General features: G+C 36.0%; 3 protein-coding genes across 3 annotated transcripts; all 3 read left to right on the forward strand.

Moving 5' to 3' along the window:
- The first annotated feature begins 465 nt into the window (after positions 1 to 465).
- LOC18607982 (cysteine proteinase mucunain-like) lies at positions 466 to 3,346 on the forward strand. The gene is made up of 5 exons (XM_007042432.3): positions 466 to 1,089; positions 1,622 to 1,857; positions 1,976 to 2,116; positions 2,448 to 2,900; positions 2,992 to 3,346. Exons 1-5 carry the CDS (start codon positions 597 to 599, stop codon positions 3,082 to 3,084), a joined length of 1,416 nt encoding a protein of 471 aa, XP_007042494.3. The 5' UTR covers positions 466 to 596; the 3' UTR covers positions 3,085 to 3,346.
- Positions 3,347 to 4,133: 787 nt separating this feature from the next.
- On the forward strand, positions 4,134 to 10,409 carry PEN2 (PTEN 2). Its single transcript, XM_007042433.3, has 13 exons — positions 4,134 to 4,306; positions 5,206 to 5,718; positions 5,970 to 6,071; positions 6,146 to 6,202; positions 6,973 to 7,038; positions 7,598 to 7,774; positions 7,891 to 7,977; positions 8,095 to 8,159; positions 8,235 to 8,311; positions 9,074 to 9,120; positions 9,248 to 9,378; positions 9,476 to 9,545; positions 9,648 to 10,409. The coding sequence occupies exons 2-13, from the start codon at positions 5,305 to 5,307 to the stop codon at positions 10,182 to 10,184; spliced, it is 1,830 nt and encodes a 609-aa protein (XP_007042495.3). The 5' UTR covers positions 4,134 to 4,306; positions 5,206 to 5,304; the 3' UTR covers positions 10,185 to 10,409.
- Positions 10,410 to 11,973: 1,564 nt separating this feature from the next.
- On the forward strand, positions 11,974 to 14,769 carry LOC18607984 (Calcium-dependent lipid-binding (CaLB domain) family protein). Its single transcript, XM_007042434.3, has 7 exons — positions 11,974 to 12,135; positions 12,267 to 12,371; positions 12,463 to 12,589; positions 12,697 to 12,768; positions 13,873 to 13,918; positions 14,006 to 14,288; positions 14,376 to 14,769. Exons 1-7 carry the CDS (start codon positions 12,030 to 12,032, stop codon positions 14,411 to 14,413), a joined length of 777 nt encoding a protein of 258 aa, XP_007042496.3. The 5' UTR covers positions 11,974 to 12,029; the 3' UTR covers positions 14,414 to 14,769.
- Positions 14,770 to 18,168: the final 3,399 nt, after the last annotated feature.

An 18,168-nucleotide genomic window follows, 5' to 3' on the forward strand; every position in this document is an offset into this window, starting at 1 on the left:
ATAATAATATCTAAAAAATATTATCCAAATATTTTTTAAAAATTCAAAATTTTTTTTGTTTAATTAGTGACTCAAAAATTATATGATTTATAAAAAAAACTTATAATCTATTTATACACTTGAGTATTTAACGATATATAATATCTTATTTAAAAAATAAAATTCACATCTCCTTCTTCCAATTAAAAAAAAAAAAACCTTCCAATCTGTTTCCAAGTTTCATCTTGATCCACAGCCAATTGAATTTATATATTAACCAAACAAAATCCTTCATGAGAATTCTAGTTCAACATGGACAGCATATAGTTACTGGGATTCACGTGGCCAACTTCAATTTGCCAGAAAGACAATCCAACCCATGCGTAAAATTCCCCTACAAATCCTACTTCTGGTCAGAGCGAAATTATCTTAAACCACGCACTTCTCCAAATATAGGGTGGGCCACCTTGTCCCATGACCAAGCCGTGACAGATACGAACTCCAAACTCCAACTTCAACGCAGTTTTCCTGTATCTTTCTTCTCCTATAAATACCAACAAATTAACCCATTGTCCCTCATCAACGTTTCATCTCCCATTTTAGCACGAACCGAAACCATGGCTCTTCTCAAGAAACCTTCCCGTATCTTCTTTGTCATGCTGTTCTTTTCTTTAACTCTGTCATCAGCGTTGGACATGTCCATAATCGACTATGATCTCAAGCATGGAGGACAACAACAGAAAAGAACCGAGACCCAGATACGGAGAATGTACGAGACTTGGCTGGTGAAACATGGCAAAGCTTACAATGGCCTGGGCGAGAAGGAAAAGCGCTTTGAGATCTTTAAGGATAACCTCAAGTTTATTGAGGAACATAACTCTGTTAACGGCACGTACAAGGTTGGTCTTAACAGGTTTGCGGATTTGACCAATGAAGAATACAAGGCTATGTACTTGGGGGCCAGGTTGGATGGGAAAACCGTGTCACATAGGCTCGCAGGGAAGGAGAAGAGCCAGAGGTATGTGTTTAGGGTTGGTGATAAATTGCCTGAGTCTGTGGATTGGAGGGAGAAAGGTGCCGTTGTGGCTGTCAAGGATCAGGGCCAATGTGGTAAAGTTTTTTTCAATTTCCGACGTTTTGTTTTTTTTTTGGAATATGAACATTTTTTTTTTGAAAAATGTTGTTAATAAGTTGACTGGGGAAGATATGATTTTGACGTTTGATGCGTGTCTGTTTGTGATTTATCTTATCTTATATACTAGAAAATATAGGGGAATTGTTTTTGTCTTTTATCTGGTTTTAGGATCTGATTTGGATACATCTTGAATTTATTGGATTTGGGGTTTTCTATTAGATAGGCCTGAAATTGAATTATCGTGGAAAATTTTACAAGTAATCTTGGAAAGAACTTGTGAATCCTTGCAACTTTGACAGGCCTGATTAAGTAGACGAATCAAGGATTTTATCGTTATTAATTTTAATGTTAATACAAGGACATGCAGGGGAAGTCCAATGATCTGTGATTCACATTAGGGATGTTATCGTGCTGCTTTTCAGAATATTTGGGCTTTCTTTTCTAACTATTATATTACAATTTCCTCTATAATTACTTATTGAAGGATTAATTTGATTTCGAATGAAGGGAGTTGCTGGGCATTCTCAACTGTTGCTGCAGTGGAAGGGATAAATCAGATTGTAACTGGTGATCTCATCTCTTTGTCGGAGCAGGAGCTGGTGGACTGTGATAGATTGTATAACCAGGGATGCAATGGAGGTCTCATGGACAATGCCTTTGATTTTATTACTAAAAATGGTGGCATTGACACTGAAGAGGATTACCCATACCGTGCTTCTGATAATACATGTGATCCAAATAGGGTTAGTGGGAATTGAGATCGTTTTCTTTCAATTTCAGTGAGAAACTTTTATGCTGGTGTTACTTGTTCTCCATTCAGATTGATTAATTTCTTCTAATTTTTTTATTTTCTCCTTGCAGAAAAATGCCCGTGTTGTTTCCATCGATGGATATGAAGATGTCCCTGAAAATGATGAGAATTCTTTGAAGAAGGCTGTGGCACATCAGCCAGTTAGCGTTGCCATTGAAGCTGGTGGCAGGCCCTTCCAACTCTACCATTCGGTAAATAGTTGAATCACATAGTAGCATTTATTTTCTGGCTTTCTATTTTCAGTATTAGTGTATTGAGATTAATGGTTGGTTCTAACAATTATAGTTATGCTATTCATCTCATTTAGTCAACATTTTTGGTAACTGGAGTTAGTTCTTGTGTGGTTGCTGCTGGATTTCAATTGAAGTAGAAATGTTGTGCCCTGACTTTATTATAATCATTGTAACTTGTTCTATATGTGAATGAGAATATCATGCTGTTTTGTTGATCATGTCTACGAGAAACCGATTTTCTTTGCAGTGACTTAATCATCAAGCATATAACATAATGCAATGATTTCAGGGTGTATTTACTGGGCACTGCGGTACAAACTTAGACCACGGGGTTGTTGCTGTTGGCTATGGCACAGAAGATGGTGTGGATTATTGGACAGTGAAAAATTCATGGGGTCCTGACTGGGGAGAGAATGGATACATCAGGATGGAGCGTAATGTAGCCGGCACCTCCACCGGCAAGTGCGGTATTGCAACAATGGCCTCATACCCAATCAAGAAAGGGCAGAACCCCCCTAAACCTTCCCCCTCTCCCCCTTCTCCTGTGAAGCCCCCAACTGTTTGTGATGATTACTACTCATGCCCTGAAGGAAGCACTTGCTGCTGCTTGTATGAGTTTGGTAAATTCTGCTTTGGATGGGGATGCTGCCCTCTGGAATCTGCAACCTGCTGTGATGATCACTACAGCTGCTGCCCTCAGGAGTATCCGATCTGTGACCTTGCAACTGGAACTTGCCGAATGGTAAAATTATGATCTGCATTGGAATTTCACTACTTTCCATTACTATTTTAAAGCGTGTCCTCATGTTGTTTTACTGTTGTTAATGATGCAGAGCAAGGACAACCCACTGGGAGTAAAACTATTGAGGCGAGGTCCAGCTACAAGTACCAGGCCACAAGCCAGGACAAGGATCAGCAGGGCTTGAGCAGCACTAGATTTCTCTCGGATCAAGGAGGAAAAGCAGACAAAGATTGCAGTGGAGGAAAAACTTTTCCTGCTTAATGACCCAAAACATTAGGGAGGGAGGCTGCAATCTGCAAGGAGAAGACGATTTGCTTGATTTTATTCAGCTGCCTTGGTGCATCCCTTGTTTATCTAAACAGCATATTGAAACTTTCAATGCCTCTAAATTTAGGGTCCTTTGTTGTAAATATACAGAAGATTTTTAATGATTCCATTTGCATTAATCGTGGTTAATTGTCCAGGTTCTTGTTTGCTTTATATTTATTATCACCATGATACCCTAGTTTTGCTTGTTAGAACATCCCTCCAAGCTTTATGAGGAATCAACAATGGAGATATTTCATACAGCTGTGTCACGATTTTTATGAGTATAAATATCAACAAAACGTCTGAATCCAGTGATGAATGATGGTAGAGGCGTGGATATTTATATATTAAATTCCACATTATTATGCTAAGTAATTGTTTAATACTGGCAATTCATGCCAAGGACACAATCTCCATCTCACATTTTCCTCTGGCATGTGGGTTCTCTTTCAAAGTAAATAATGGTAAAGAAATGAACTAATTTATTCATATTTTTTTGGATAATTTTTAATTTTGTGTAAGTTTAATTTGAAATATATATATATATATATATATATATATATATATATATATATATATATATATATAAAGGTAAATAAATAAAGAACTATTGAAAGTAGACAAAAAAGGGCAAAGAATTAATTTCAAGAATCAAAATTAAAAGCTCCAAAAAAGAAAATCTACTGCAAGTTTTTTTTTTTTTTGGATAAAAAATCTACTTCAAGTTAATACTACTGCTGAGAGGGATTAAGGAAAAGGCGTGTAGGGCCCATACGAAAATCTGAAAAAGCATCAAGCGGACCATATCTGATGTCTCATTGTAGGAACCGTACACAGATCTATAATTGCGAAACGTACTTTCCCACCGTCCAATTTCAATCTTAAATACAGTTTCTGCCAAATCAGCGGTCCACAATGCGTTGACCACGGAAAGCACGTGAACTGACGTAAAAACCTACACCTTCAAATTACGAAATTCCAGTCTCAGTCTCCTTCTTTCTCTCTTCGTCCCCTTGTTAAGTCTTGTAACCCTAGCTTTTTTTAGCTTCAGTTTTGCAATCCCGTGCTCCAGGTTCTTCCCTATTCTCGACACAAAGGTAAGATCGTCTCCGTACATCTCAATCTCTTTAATCAAATCCTTTTTAGGCGATCGTTGGTTTCATTTCATTTGGGCTTTAGGTTTTGAACTGTTTTTGCTTTTGAAATGTGATTTTACTCTTTTTTTTTTTTAAATTGGGTGTTGGTAATATGTGTTAATTGGGAGCTAAAATTATAGTTTGATATTGATTAAATACTGAAGACTTACTTTTCAAAAAAAAAATACTTAAGACTGGAATGTACTTGTAAATACCAATCGAAAGTAGTCTTTTGATATTTGGAGCGAAAAATAGTGACTATCATTTGTTAATTAGCAAGTAATCAGAGTGCTAAGCTGATAATTTGTTAATCCTACATTTGAAATCGTTACATTAGTTGCTGTTTTTTACTAATTTCTAGAGCAGTCAAATTAACACTTTGCATAAATTAGATGTCATGTTAAGTTGGTTAAATTTGGTTGTGGGCTGTAATAATTTGCTTCAAAGCTGTAGGAACATTTGCTTGCCTAACATGCTGCACCTCACTGCCTTTTGATTTGGTAATATTAATGTCTTCTGTTATTGAATGCATGAATTAAACATGCCAAGAATGATTAGCGCTATACCTTGGGTTAATTTAGTTATGTTTTTCTGGCACCTTTGTTTTGTGAGACATAGACATGCCACGAATTACAAGGCAAATGTGAACTAGAGAAAACTAAAAGAATCACATGGCTAATTTATTATGTTTCATACATTTCCTCCGCATTATATACTTTCGTTTGATTATTAGGTCAAATCAATATGGGTATTTAGCAATTCGTGATTTTTGTTTGCTTAGTGCACGAAGAACTAGAAGTGCATGTTCGTTATAGCATCTACTATATATATTAGCTGACCTTAAAGCATTATGCTTGCAGACTTGCAGTGTAATTGCAAGTACAATAAAGTGGTGTTTTATATGCTGGGGCTTTGAACTTTTGACCTTCAATCATTATTGAGACCTCTAGAGCGGCAGAATGGATAGTGGACCTGTTGACTTGTCAAGTCCACCTCCTGCTAAAGCTTCTGATGTACAAACTCCTGCTGCCACAGATCCAGGGCCAGATAATTCTACACATGAAGCACCATCAAAGCTGTCATCATGGGCTAAAAATTTAAAAATTCCCCAGCCATTTGCTGCCTCACAAGAGGACTCACCAACAGGAAATGCTGGAAAATCAACTTTTGCACGGTTTACTAGTGGGCTAGGACTGCGGTCTTCACCAAAATCTCCTCCTGCTAATGATAGTTCTGATGGAACTTCCACAGCAGCTCAATCTGGTTTACTTGGAACAATTACAAAAGGCATAGTTGACTCATCAAAAAATGCAGTGAAAGCTGTACAGGTCAAGGCTCGGCATGTTGTCTCGCAGAATAAACGGAGATACCAGGTAGGGCTTATAGTTTTGAATTTTTTTTTCTTGTTTTAGGATCATGGGTTGCATTCTTTTTTGTGGAAAGTTCTTTAGTACAGAGATGAGTCTCAATATATATATATATATATATATATATATATATATATATATATATATTTTGTAAAAAAAAAAAGAATCTCATATGTGATATCTATATCTTGTTATTGTTGTTTATAGTATGATTTGTATCTCAATTTTTTTAAACTTACCTATGCACTTCTCTTCAGGAAGGAGGATTTGACTTAGATATGACATACATCACAGAGAACATAATTGCTATGGGGTTCCCTGCCGGTGACATGAGCTCTGGGTTTTTTGGATATGTTGAGGTGAGCTAAGCTAATCCATAGTTTAGTTTAGCTATCCTCTTATAAGTAGCCTAATTTCTTTAATTATGATGCAGGGTTTCTATAGAAATCACATGGAAGAAGTGATTAAGTTTTTTGAAACCCATCACAAGGTACTGACATGTCTATGATTTTCGACTCCTTACATCATTTTTTTTATTATTTTTTGATTTAATCTCCCATGATGTGTGTGTTTTCTATTTACTAATGTTAGATATCAATTTTGTCTTCTGATGGCTGCATATGATAATTGACTAATTGACGAATTGGTTTTTGTGAAACTATTTCTTTCTCAGAGTTTTGCCATTTATTTCCTCATATAGATAGCAGGAACATTGTGCTGAATTCAAAAGCTGAAACAAGTGAAAACTTGGTCTAGTTTGTGTTTGGTGGGATTGGTCAGTTATTTGTGATATATTAAACATCCTACTAGACTGTGCAATTATAGGTGTTTGTGATGGCCGAACATCTCGTCAAAATACTGGACTAACGATTTTGATTAATACTAGTGGATAGTAATTATACTTGCCTCTTCTTTTTATATGTTTTCAGCTGTTTGGACATGATAACTAACTCAGCTCTAACTCTGCTCTGTTCCAGGCCTGCTATTGTCTTTGTTTAAATAAAAACTTTATGAGTCTATGGTCAACTTTCTGGCCTGTACCTTTTCCCACCACATCCACCTCTCTTTCAATATAAACCTTATTGGCTGAGGTTACTGGAGCAGTTAAAATCATTATACCTTTATATTTGCTAAACAGAAAATTTTGGGATTGAAGGGGCTCATTTATCACTAATTCATATGTATATGTGTATGCTCATTCTTGCCCTGTTGCTATGCATTGGACTGTTTGGTTCTGAAATCTCGACTTTCTATATGCAGGACAAGTACAAAGTATATAACCTTTGCTCTGAGAGACTATATGATGCGTCATTATTTGAAGGAAAGGTATGCCGTGATTTGTTATGGGAACTCACTTGGGAATATGTTTACTATGAATATTTCACCTCAGCTTATTTCTTACATTTTTTATCACGTGCCTGTCGTTTAACTTGGATAAAAGAAACCCATTTTATTATCTCAGAGATCTCTTAACCATTTTATATCATATCTCTCTGTTGGCATCAGAAAAAGATTAAGACTTTCCCATTTGGTTAGTCTTGTGGAACAAGTCAGAAACAAAAATAAGTTAACTCAAGAAGATGAAATCAGGCACTAATTTCTTGTTAAACTATTTGTCGACGGAATCCCTCAGGAGAGTATGGGGAAGAGTCTATTCTACTCGATGATGAAAATCAGTCTTCAGCAGAGGATAATTTTAAGGAAGAGTCAAATTCCACTCAAACTTTGATGAATTTTCACTACTTTTTGTTTCCCATTGATGAATGCATAACAGCGAATACAGCCTGTTGATGAAAATCAAATCAACTAAAACTGACTGTAGGATGACCAATGTGAAATCAACATCTGCCATCATCTTACATTTGATAATGAACCTTTTATTCAGGTGGCTAGTTTTCCATTCAATGACCACAATTGCCCCCCAATTCAATTGATAATATCATTTTGTCAAAGTGCTTACTCATGGCTGAAGGAGGATATTGAGAATGTTGTGGTTGTGCACTGTAAAGCTGGGATGGCAAGGACAGGGTTGATGATCTCTAGCCTTCTTCTATACTTGAAGGTTTGACTCAACAAACATGTTCTTGAAGATATGCTAGTGAATTTAATGTAGCTTCACATTTCTTGGTCACAATTGTTGGTTCTGTTTTTATATACTCATTTGCTATCCCTTTGCAGTTCTTTCCCACTGCTGAAGAGTCAGTTGACTACTATAACCAGAAAAGATGTGTGGATGGAAAGGGGCTTGTTCTGCCAAGTCAAATTGTGAGCAATTGAATCTAGTGATATTCTTTGAGGAATTTTATTTTCTGGATTCTTCTTCTTTGGCAAGCTTTTTATATCTTATATGATTGCCATATATGTTCTTGTTATGTTCTGTAGAGATATGTCAAATACTTTGAACGCACCTTAACATACTTCAATGGTGAAAACCAACCTGGGCGCAGGTATTCTTTATGCTATGCAATGTTTATATTGCATCTTTGGTCTTTGTATTAATACTGACACCACATTTTATGCAGGTGCATGCTTAGAGGATTCCGGCTTCATCGTTGCCCTTATTGGATCAGACCATCAATCACTGTCTCTGATCATAATGGTATGGCATGTTTTTTGGTCTGCAAATAGGTTTCTTTATTTTATTGATGATTTGTGCTCCCATTGCGTACTTATGCTAAGCTTCTCAGTGCCTTTGGGTGTGTCCATTGATGCTAAGATTTATTTAATGCATACACGAATTCCTTAGGATAGACTTGAAGATGAGATTTCTCGCTCAACCTCTCAGAGCTGCAGGCACTCACAAGTATCTCACAATATTTATTATCAACTGGTGTTGGTTTTATTTAATGATGCTGGCATAAATGTGTTTAAAATACATAGCTGTAGAGTCACTCTTATTTTTCATTTGAATCTTCCTAATAACAACCAAGTGACAATCTCATAAGGTCACCATTGAGTTCAATTGCTTCCTTATGTTAAAGGTATAAACTCAAACTTTGATGCAATGGTTGTCTCTGGTTAAAGCTCTAATACAGAGGCATTTTTATTTGTATTAAGCTACTTAATCAAAGAGGTACGAGACATGGAAAATCATGGGAAATGCTTCACTTGCAAAGACTTGTTTTGCTCACAAGTTTTGTATCGGCTTTGTGGGACTGGATAGGAATGTTTTAACTAACAATTGCAGTAATTCTAGGCTCTGAGCTTTCATGGCAAATTAAAATTTCAGATACATTCTTTTACTTGTAGCACTCCAAGCAATAGAAATTGACATGTAGTCATTGTATTGTCACATTAGAGCTATCTTAGCTTTCAGCCAAGATTAAATTATCATTAACTTCCATACTTTCTCTGTTCACAGGTGTTCTCTTTTTCACAAAGAAGCATCCACGTACCAAGGATCTCTCGGTATGTCTGTTTGGTTGTTTTATGTAATTAATATGATCACCACCTATATTTTTGAAAAATGCCATTTTAAGCTCTGGAAAATTCTTGTACCAATTACAAGTATCGTGCATGTAATTATTCTTCACAGGCAGAAGATTTTTGGTTTAGTGCACCGAAGAAAGGAGTTATGGTCTTTGCTTTGCCTGGGGAACCTGGTCTGACTGAGTTGGCTGGGGACTTTAAAATTCATTTTCATGATCGCCAAGGAGATTTTTACTGGTTTGTAGTTAGCTTCATCTGCATTAAATTAGCCCCTTGACTCATATTTATGAATTGTAACTGGTTTTTTTGTGATTCTGTCCTTCTGATTTATCAGTTGGTTAAACACAACAATGATAGAAAACAGAAAAATTCTGAATACCAGTGATCTTGATTGGTTTGACAAGGTAAGGCATGAATCGTGTTATGATGGGATAATTTTAATTATGTTCTTTTAACATGACTTGTTTTCTCTGATGTTACCTCCTCCTTTTGGGTAATATGTGCAGAGGAAATTGCCTTCCCCAGGTTTCCAGGTTGAGGTTGTGCTAGTAGATTATAATGGCACTGTTCTGACAAAGCCCCAGCCTGAAAATGCTGCTACTAAGCCAGATGAAAGTTCAGGCAGCAATGCTGCATCTGCTGATGGAGGTGCAGCCTCATCAAATCAAAATAAAGACCCGGGACATAATGACAAAGATGATGTGTTCTCAGATAGTGAGGCAGAAGAATCTGGTTCATCAAAGAGTAGGCGGCACAAGGCTGCTTCTGCAGAGGGAGCAGCTGCGCCCTCAGCCACCTCCAAACCAGAAACAAATTCCAATTCAGATAAAGTTGCAAGTTTGGTGCAATCTACTGAACAGGTTTCTCTGGGAAATGCAAACGCCCAACAGATGCATGCCACTAGTGAGCCAAGAAAGGATGCTGTTGGGGAAGCTGCTGCTGCAGGTGTTCAGGTTTCCAGCTCAGAAAGTGAATTTAAGGCAATGGCTGCTGACGCATCTGTTTTCACTTTTGGAGATGATGAAGACTATGAAAGTGAATAGAGTGGAGGCAGATGTCAACCTTGTGTACATAAATTGGCTTGCAAGTTATATACGTGCCTGTGAGTAATGTTCAAATCTTATTCGTTTCATTTGTATCAACACGGTCTGGTTCTGGCTCATTGGTTGTTGTTAATCAAAAAGCCATCCCTCGCCGGTAGAATAATTGCTGCATTAATCTGTGAATCAAAGTTAAATGGAATTTGTTTCATTACTCAGTGAAGAAAATTAGTTTTTCGTTACATTTTATCAAGTATTTGTAGTCATTGCCGGTATTTAGAAGTTAAAACATGGGCTCCATAGTTATTTTCACTGTTGTCGTGCTTTTCATTGTTTTCTGTACAATCATATGATATTGTGAAACAACTTGACGTAAATATAATATGTAATAAGAGAGCTAATAAATTAATAACCAAAATGTATTAAATCCTTTTTTTTTATTATCACAATGACAATTTAAACATTTTTAGTCAAATGTGATATTTATCCGAAAAAAAAAAGAACTAAAATTTAAATCGATAGTTGCAAGAGAGGGAATTCAAACCTCAAAACACTTTTCTTGTTGCGTTGGTCTTGTTGTACGCGGTTGCATCGCACCCTGAACAATCAACACACGCTCAGCGTTCGGCCAGACAAGGTCAGTTTGACCGGGTTCTTGTCCACTTTGTTCACGTGGATTATGCTTCCGTCCCAATCCATAGCCTACACTTCGTCGTTAAGAAATTACTATATATTTTCCCATTCATAGGTTGGAATCGTGCAACCGAGGAGATTTGTTTACAATATCTTATGGTGACTATCATATGGTCAACCTAGTATATTCAAATTGGATCGAATTTCTTAGTCATACCAATCCATCCATATGGAATTTAATAGTATGTCGCTCCATTCATCTCTTTACCCTAAAACAAGAGGCGAATGCAAACAAAACTTGTCGTCAAGATTGCTAGCTTTTCGCATTTAAATTTCTTAACATTTATGTAGTTGGCCGCTTTTATTTTTGAAGGTGACGTAAACAACTATTCTACCGCTATTTAACTAAATCAACAGTCCTATTTCTCTTTTTCTAAGTGAGCGAAAAGGTTGATATTATAATCATTTAAAATTAAAAATATTATTTATTATTTCATATAACGTATTATTAATCAAAATATTATGAATATTATACGAGGATATAATTGCATTACATTTTCACTTTCATATCAACATCATGTGAGTATCAAAATGATAAATAAAAATTTTAATTAATAATAATTAATCAATCTTTAAACATAAAAATCTATTTGAGTATAAATAAAAATATAACAACTTGAGTGAAATAATAAAAAAATAAAAATTTATTTTAATTTTTTTAAATAATTTTAAAAAATTTCAAAACATATATCAAATAAAAATCTTTATCAATAATTTAATATCTCCGATTTTAAAAGTTAACATGGTAGTAGCAATAATTTTTTGAATTAATTTTGCAAAACAGGAAGAACAAAGAGGCCTTTTATAATTACGGTAACAAAATTTTAACGCGTTCAACATCAACAAAAGAAGAGAGGATTTTACGGTGCAATGAGATCAGAGTTTATTGCTTTGGAGAAGTGAATAATTTTCGCGGGGGGTAAATGAGTCGGCTAACAGTGGCCTCAAATTAAAATCCATAATCCATTCCCAAGAACAAGATGAAGGAAGCCCACGGCACCACCATGAACGCCGTTAAATGATTCAATAATTATCACGCGTATTATTTAATATCAAATTTCTGAGATTTGAATCGGCTTTCTGTCATTTTCTCAGTAACTTTTTTATTACTTGCTTTTCTTCTATAAAAGGGCGGCCCTTTTCTAGAGCAAGTCAATGCACCAATTCTCATCGCAACAACCTCCATCTTCTCCTTACTTTTCTTCTTCTTATCATTCCATGTCGGTTTCGGGTATTCAAGGCCAGCTTCTTGAGGTTACTGGTATGATTTTCAAATTTAAAAGTTATTCTTCATTTTTTGTTGGGTAATTCTTGTTTCTTGTCATGTTTTTTTTTTTTGGGTTAATTTTGACGTGGGTTTTTTTTTTCCTTTTTGGTTTTTGGGTTTGGCAGTTGTCGGCTGTAACAAATTGAAGGATACTGAATGGATTTCAAGGCAAGATCCCTACGTTTGCCTTGAATATGGTAACACCAAGTACCGTACAAGGACCTGCACAGGTATATTAGGATCTTGGATTTGGGATCTTAGTCAGAAATTAACTTCTGAGGTCTAATTTCAATCTGGGTTTTTTTTTTTCTTCCTTTTAAGATGGTGGCAAAACGCCTACATTCCAAGAGAAATTTACATTCACGCTGATTGAAGGGCTTAGAGAGATAAATGTCGTGGTTTGGAACAGCAATACTTTGACGTACGATGATTTTATTGGCAACGGAAAGTAAGAATTCGTCTTTAATTTATTCTAATATTTGGCTTTTGAAGATACCCTCCTTTTGCTTTCTGGTTCTAATTTTTTGTCTTTTTGTTGGGATTTTTGGTTTGCAGGGTTCAATTGCTGAAGGTTCTCTCTCAGGGTTATGATGATAGTCCTTGGTCGCTTCAGACTAAAACTGGCAGGTAATTGGAAGTGAAATCACTTTGGTGCTTTCTAGCATGTACTAGAATACGATATGTTTTGATGAATAATATAATAAGTGGCACTTGAGGTAGATGTTCCTGCTGTCTTATAAATTAGCTATTAGATTAATCACTTTGAATACAGTAGCAATATTGGCTATGAAACCCTGTTTATATTTCTCCACTTTACTCTGGAACCTCTAGAACTCACAGATGCAATAATGTTATGTTTGTGTACTATAAATACTGTTAAAACTGAAACATTATTGCTTCCACTTTCTCTGGTCGAGTAAAATAGGTTTCTTTCTCATAGTCACGTATGCATGTGGCAGTTGTCCTCAAACAGAAAGATATTGCTAGTCGAGTTTCTAATTCTACTATGCCTTGCACCAAAGATGTTGTGTACTGTTTTTGATGTCAAATAGCATCTTGTCTTTAGGTTTGTGGACATTGCAGGTTTAGGCTTTGACAAATCAGATTGATTATAATTTCAAGCTGTGTTATGCTTGAATTTTTGAGGTTCTATTAATTTTCCAGTCAATAACAGTTGAGAATCCCAAAATATTATTTGTTATTTCAATAGAAGAAATGGTTTTAAGCCCAATTAGTAACATTGCCTTGTTAGTTTATTGATATGAAAAATGAAGTTAGGTTTAGATGGTAACCAAATAAATCTGAAAAACTTATAAGTTGCAGCAGCTCATTTTTTGGGGAAATGACGTAAAAGAATGAAATATCACATCATATTTCATATTTTTTAGTTGCTGAAAACTTTCTGTTTTTATTTTCATGATTTCTCAATTACTATAGATACACTTATAAATGGTATATTAACTTGACAGCCAATATTTTCTTGTGCAATGATTGTTGCTTGTGAGGTATATGTATATTAGTCAGAATAGAGATCTAAAAGATAATTTGTTTCCAGAAAGCTAAGGAAAAGGTCTGAATTTATGTAGAAAACAGAATAAACACCAAGAAACACATATAATTTACTATTTTAACATTTGGTATGCGATTTTTCCCTCAGGTATTAGTGTTACAAGCAGTGTTTTAGCAAACATCCTTGATCCTCTACTGACTCTTGTGCTTCTGAAATTGCAGATACGCAGGAGAGGTACGGCTCATAATGCATTATGCAAATGCCAAAGTAAGCTCCATCTTAGTATAATTTATTCTCCATCTCATTGACATTATTCAAATAAGTGAAACTAAATGGTTATTTGGATTGTTTCAGAACCCAGCCACAACATATGCTCCATCCGCACCACCCTATGCAGCTCCTCCCCCTCAAGTCCCTTTATACACTGCTCCTCTGCAAGCAACTGTGTCTTCTTATCCACCACCAGCTACGACATATGCAACTGCACCATATCCTGCATACCCTGCATATCCATCATCCACGTATCCTCCTCCATCAGCTGCTTATCCTCCCCCACCTTCTGCGTACCCTCCACCTCCCCCACCTTCAGCATATCCTCCAGCTACATATCCACCAGCCTCGCCATATTATCCCCCAGGTAACTTTGTCATATGTTACACATCTTATGACACTATTATTTGCATGTTAAATATAGTACTGAAATTCTGTTCTGTTTTTCGAGCAGGTCCTTTTCCTGGCCTCTATCCACCACCGCCATACTAAAATTCTCAGGGAGGAGACATTCCAACTATAAAGAGATTCAACTTTAAGGTCTTAGGTCTAAATCTCTTCAGAGGGGTTGGGATTATGGATGGGAGATGGTTACCTCGCGATGTGCAACTCAAATGCATTGGCATTTACATGTAACACAAAAAAGGGTACTCAAATTCTACATATCCTAGTGAGGAAACAATAATTAGAACTTTCCGTTAGTTAGTGTATAGAATTTGGGTTTGTATTATTTAGTTAGCCATGAGAGCTAAGATCTTTCCTTTTCTTTTTTGGGTTAGTGGGTGGGGTTGGTTTTCTCGAAAATTTTGCCGTGGTGCTGAATTGTTAATACATCTCGGTTTGTGCAATTTTTGGTGTTCATTCGTTCAATGTTTTTTTCTATTGTTAAACTGCGTGATGCCATGTGCTCAGGTTCTTGTCCTTTTGCAAAGGATTGTGAAAACCCTGTTTTAGATTGGGATTCGGCCTGTTGGGCCACTTTTTGAGAGTAAGATAAAGCTCTAATGGAACTGGACAGAAGCTCTAACAGACTACTTGCCCCTTCCTTTTAACTCCTTTATAAGGCCTGTTGGGCTTGATGATTGAGCCCTGCCTTTCTTCTGCAACGTTGCAAAGGCAATGCAAATGGTGATTCTTCTATAGCATAGAGTTTTCGAGGGTGCAGTACCTCTAAAGCGAGATGAGCTTGCTCATATACAAACGCAGGCTAGCACATGCATTAACACAAAGAATCCTTAGCTCCTAAAATTTAACGAGAATCTAATGCCTAAATTGTTAATTAGATGCTAAAGATGAATGACTCTGTTCTTTGCCGCAAAAGAAAAGAAAAAGAAGGGAAAGAAAGAAAGAAGAATTTGTCTCAAATTGATGGGGGATTCTATCAAGTGCCTTAAATGCCTTTAATGTAAGGCTCCAACTGCTCTTATAGTAAATAAAAACACCTGTGTTTACACGGGTGCTTCTCTCTGAGGTCTCTATTTGACCCAAATATCTTGGGAATGTAATTTTCGAGGCGAGGCGCCTCCTTTAACATGAACGCGCAGATTGTGAGGTGTGTTCCTAGTACAAGCACAAACTGCAATGTATTTGATGTTGCATATAGGATCCTGGATGATCCTCTAGCAAAATAACATGTCTGCAGCCAAATCCCATGGTGTATTGTCCTAGATTTGTCTGCTTACAAGGACTGTCTCCCAATGATTTTGCACAAGTTTCACCTAGTAGAGAAATTTGATGAGTTTTGTCATGGGAAAGCTGTCCTTGGAGAGGTTTCATGGTAATCATCTGTCTTACAAGGACAAAAACAGCTATTAACTTGACTGGATTATGTCTACGCCATATTCCATCCCCTCTTTGTTTGCTGGAACTAATCATTTTTTACCCTGTAATGATGACATATGTTTTAACATGAAGCAGTCGTTTCACAGTTGCCTGCATAATAATCTGTTTCCACTTTGTACTTCAAGGAATATTGTTTATTTTTCATTCATTATGGTGATTATGACTTCTTATTCTTAACCAGGCTGTACCCATATGCTTACCATACCAGTGAAAAATAAAAAAAAAACTATTGCTAAGATGGTTAAAAACTTGAAATCTTCCAAAACCTGTGTCCATTATGATGGTGATGATGCATTTGGGGAACAAAAAAATGGTTAAGTTGAACGATCACACTCAAAAGACCTGATATGGCAACCACTAAGCAACTGTGGGAGCCATGAAGTTCCACAACTTCCATTCTCATTTCTCACCTCATTCTCTTCCAAGGAGTCCATTTCAAGAGAGTGGTTGGGCCTTGTTTTATCGATGAGTCAGAGATGTCAAGCTCAGTCTAGTCACTTCTTTCATACGTTGGGGATGGTTGGTTTTTCTCATTTTCATTTTTCTCCCTCGTTGTTCAAACTTTCAAAGCTATGCAAGACATTATTGGGTGTGTCATGGTTTTTGCTTTGAATTCTTGAAGCAATCCACTGCGATAACAAAGACAATCAAACAACAAACCATACTTACTCAAAAGTCTGAGTGGTTGCACAAATTTGACCTGTACTTCTCCTCGTCTTATCAGAGTCGACATTGGGTATTCCCCATAAGAAGACTTGCATTAATTATATTAATAAACTAAGCCAGGTTAAGTATTAGCAGATGATTAGACCGATATGCTCCCAACAATCTCAGTTTCTAGTTTTTGCTTTCCGCTGTTATTCTTTTCTAACCCAAATATATATATATATACCCAAAGTTTCTTCTTTCCTGTTTGCAATATAAAGTCAACAAAGTTTGAAATATGGATCACTCAACTGATATTGATGTAATAACAAGACAATTTTCATATAAAAGGAACATCTAGAAGCTGGCTTGCAATATTTGCTGGATCTTGTGCATTTAATCTGACATCCAAATCTAAATATCAGTGTTGTTATCGTCATGATTGCCACCACGTTGCATGAAAAGAAGCAAATTAGACAGAATAAAAAGGGTAATAATGATCATGCTAGATTTGTTACTGCGATTAATGATCAGCTAAAAAAATGATCTCTCTTGATGTGCCAACACCAGTTAAAAAGCAGTTAATCAGACAGGTAATTAGGTGGAGAGTAACAAAGCATTCACTTTGATGTTTTATTTTCTTCTCTCTCTCCAAAAGATGGGTTTGGTCTGTTTCATGATTGAGAACCATATCTAAACAAATTTGCAAAAGAAATTTAAAAAAAAAAGTAGAGATGGGTAATTAACAGCTGCTGGTGGTATAGCTAGCTAGGGTGAAGATTGAATTCATCTGCTTTAATTGCTAAATGATTTTATAGCATATAGTGTAAAACTAGACCCAACACTTGTTTACTTTGCCCAAATGAGTTGGGTTTGGTTGGCCGTCACACCCATCTTAATCCCTCTTGGTGAAAATTAATGCGCATTTGCACGAGTGCACCTCCCCATGCATGTGAATTAAGATGATTGCATGCAACTTTATTCCGATTTCCTTTCTTCTTTTCTCTTTTTTTGCAATTTGTATTCCAAATTCACATAATTGACTCTTCCAAAAAGGAAAAATGAATCAATGTCATAATTCCAACTGTTTTTAAATGTAATTCAACTGCTTTCAAATACCTTAGCCTTTTTCTTTCTTTTGTCAATTGGTTTAAGGGCTATTCTCTCCTTATCTTATTCCATTCAAAGCTATAATTAACTATGGAGCACTTATAATTGGCAACCAGCCCAGGCCCTCCGAGGGGCTGGCTATGCCGAATAGCCAAGCCTGGCTATCTGTTTTATAGGGCAACGTTTGGAATAGACGTTTTCTCCTTAAAGGAAGAGAAGTTGGAGTCGAACGGAAAAGCTGGTGGTTGTTTCAATGAACCAAAGTACAACGTTCCCAAACCTTTACTATAAAATATTCCCATCACCACAATTCTTCATCTTTTTAATTTCCTGTTTTTATAACTGAAAGAAAGGTATAACTTGTTTAAAATATAAGGATTTTGTCACTCCAAAGTTCAAATCTAAATTTCTAATTTTGAACTTTCACTTTCAAAATTTGATGATTAAAAGATGAAGTTTATATCTATCCAAAATCTTATATACTTTTACTTCCAATGAAATGTATGATTATTATTCATATGTCGTTTTTGTTACTAATTCTATATCAATAAGAGATAAATAGATTTGAAGTTTATAAGTAAAGGGCTTTCCCTTGACAAACATGTCTTTTATGTTTAAAATGTGAGTTCGTAATTAATAGTATCAAAACT

Source organism: Theobroma cacao, chromosome 2 (assembly GCF_053813885.1).
Source record: "Theobroma cacao isolate CCN51 chromosome 2, ASM5381388v1, whole genome shotgun sequence".
Lineage (NCBI taxonomy): Eukaryota > Viridiplantae > Streptophyta > Magnoliopsida > Malvales > Malvaceae > Theobroma > Theobroma cacao.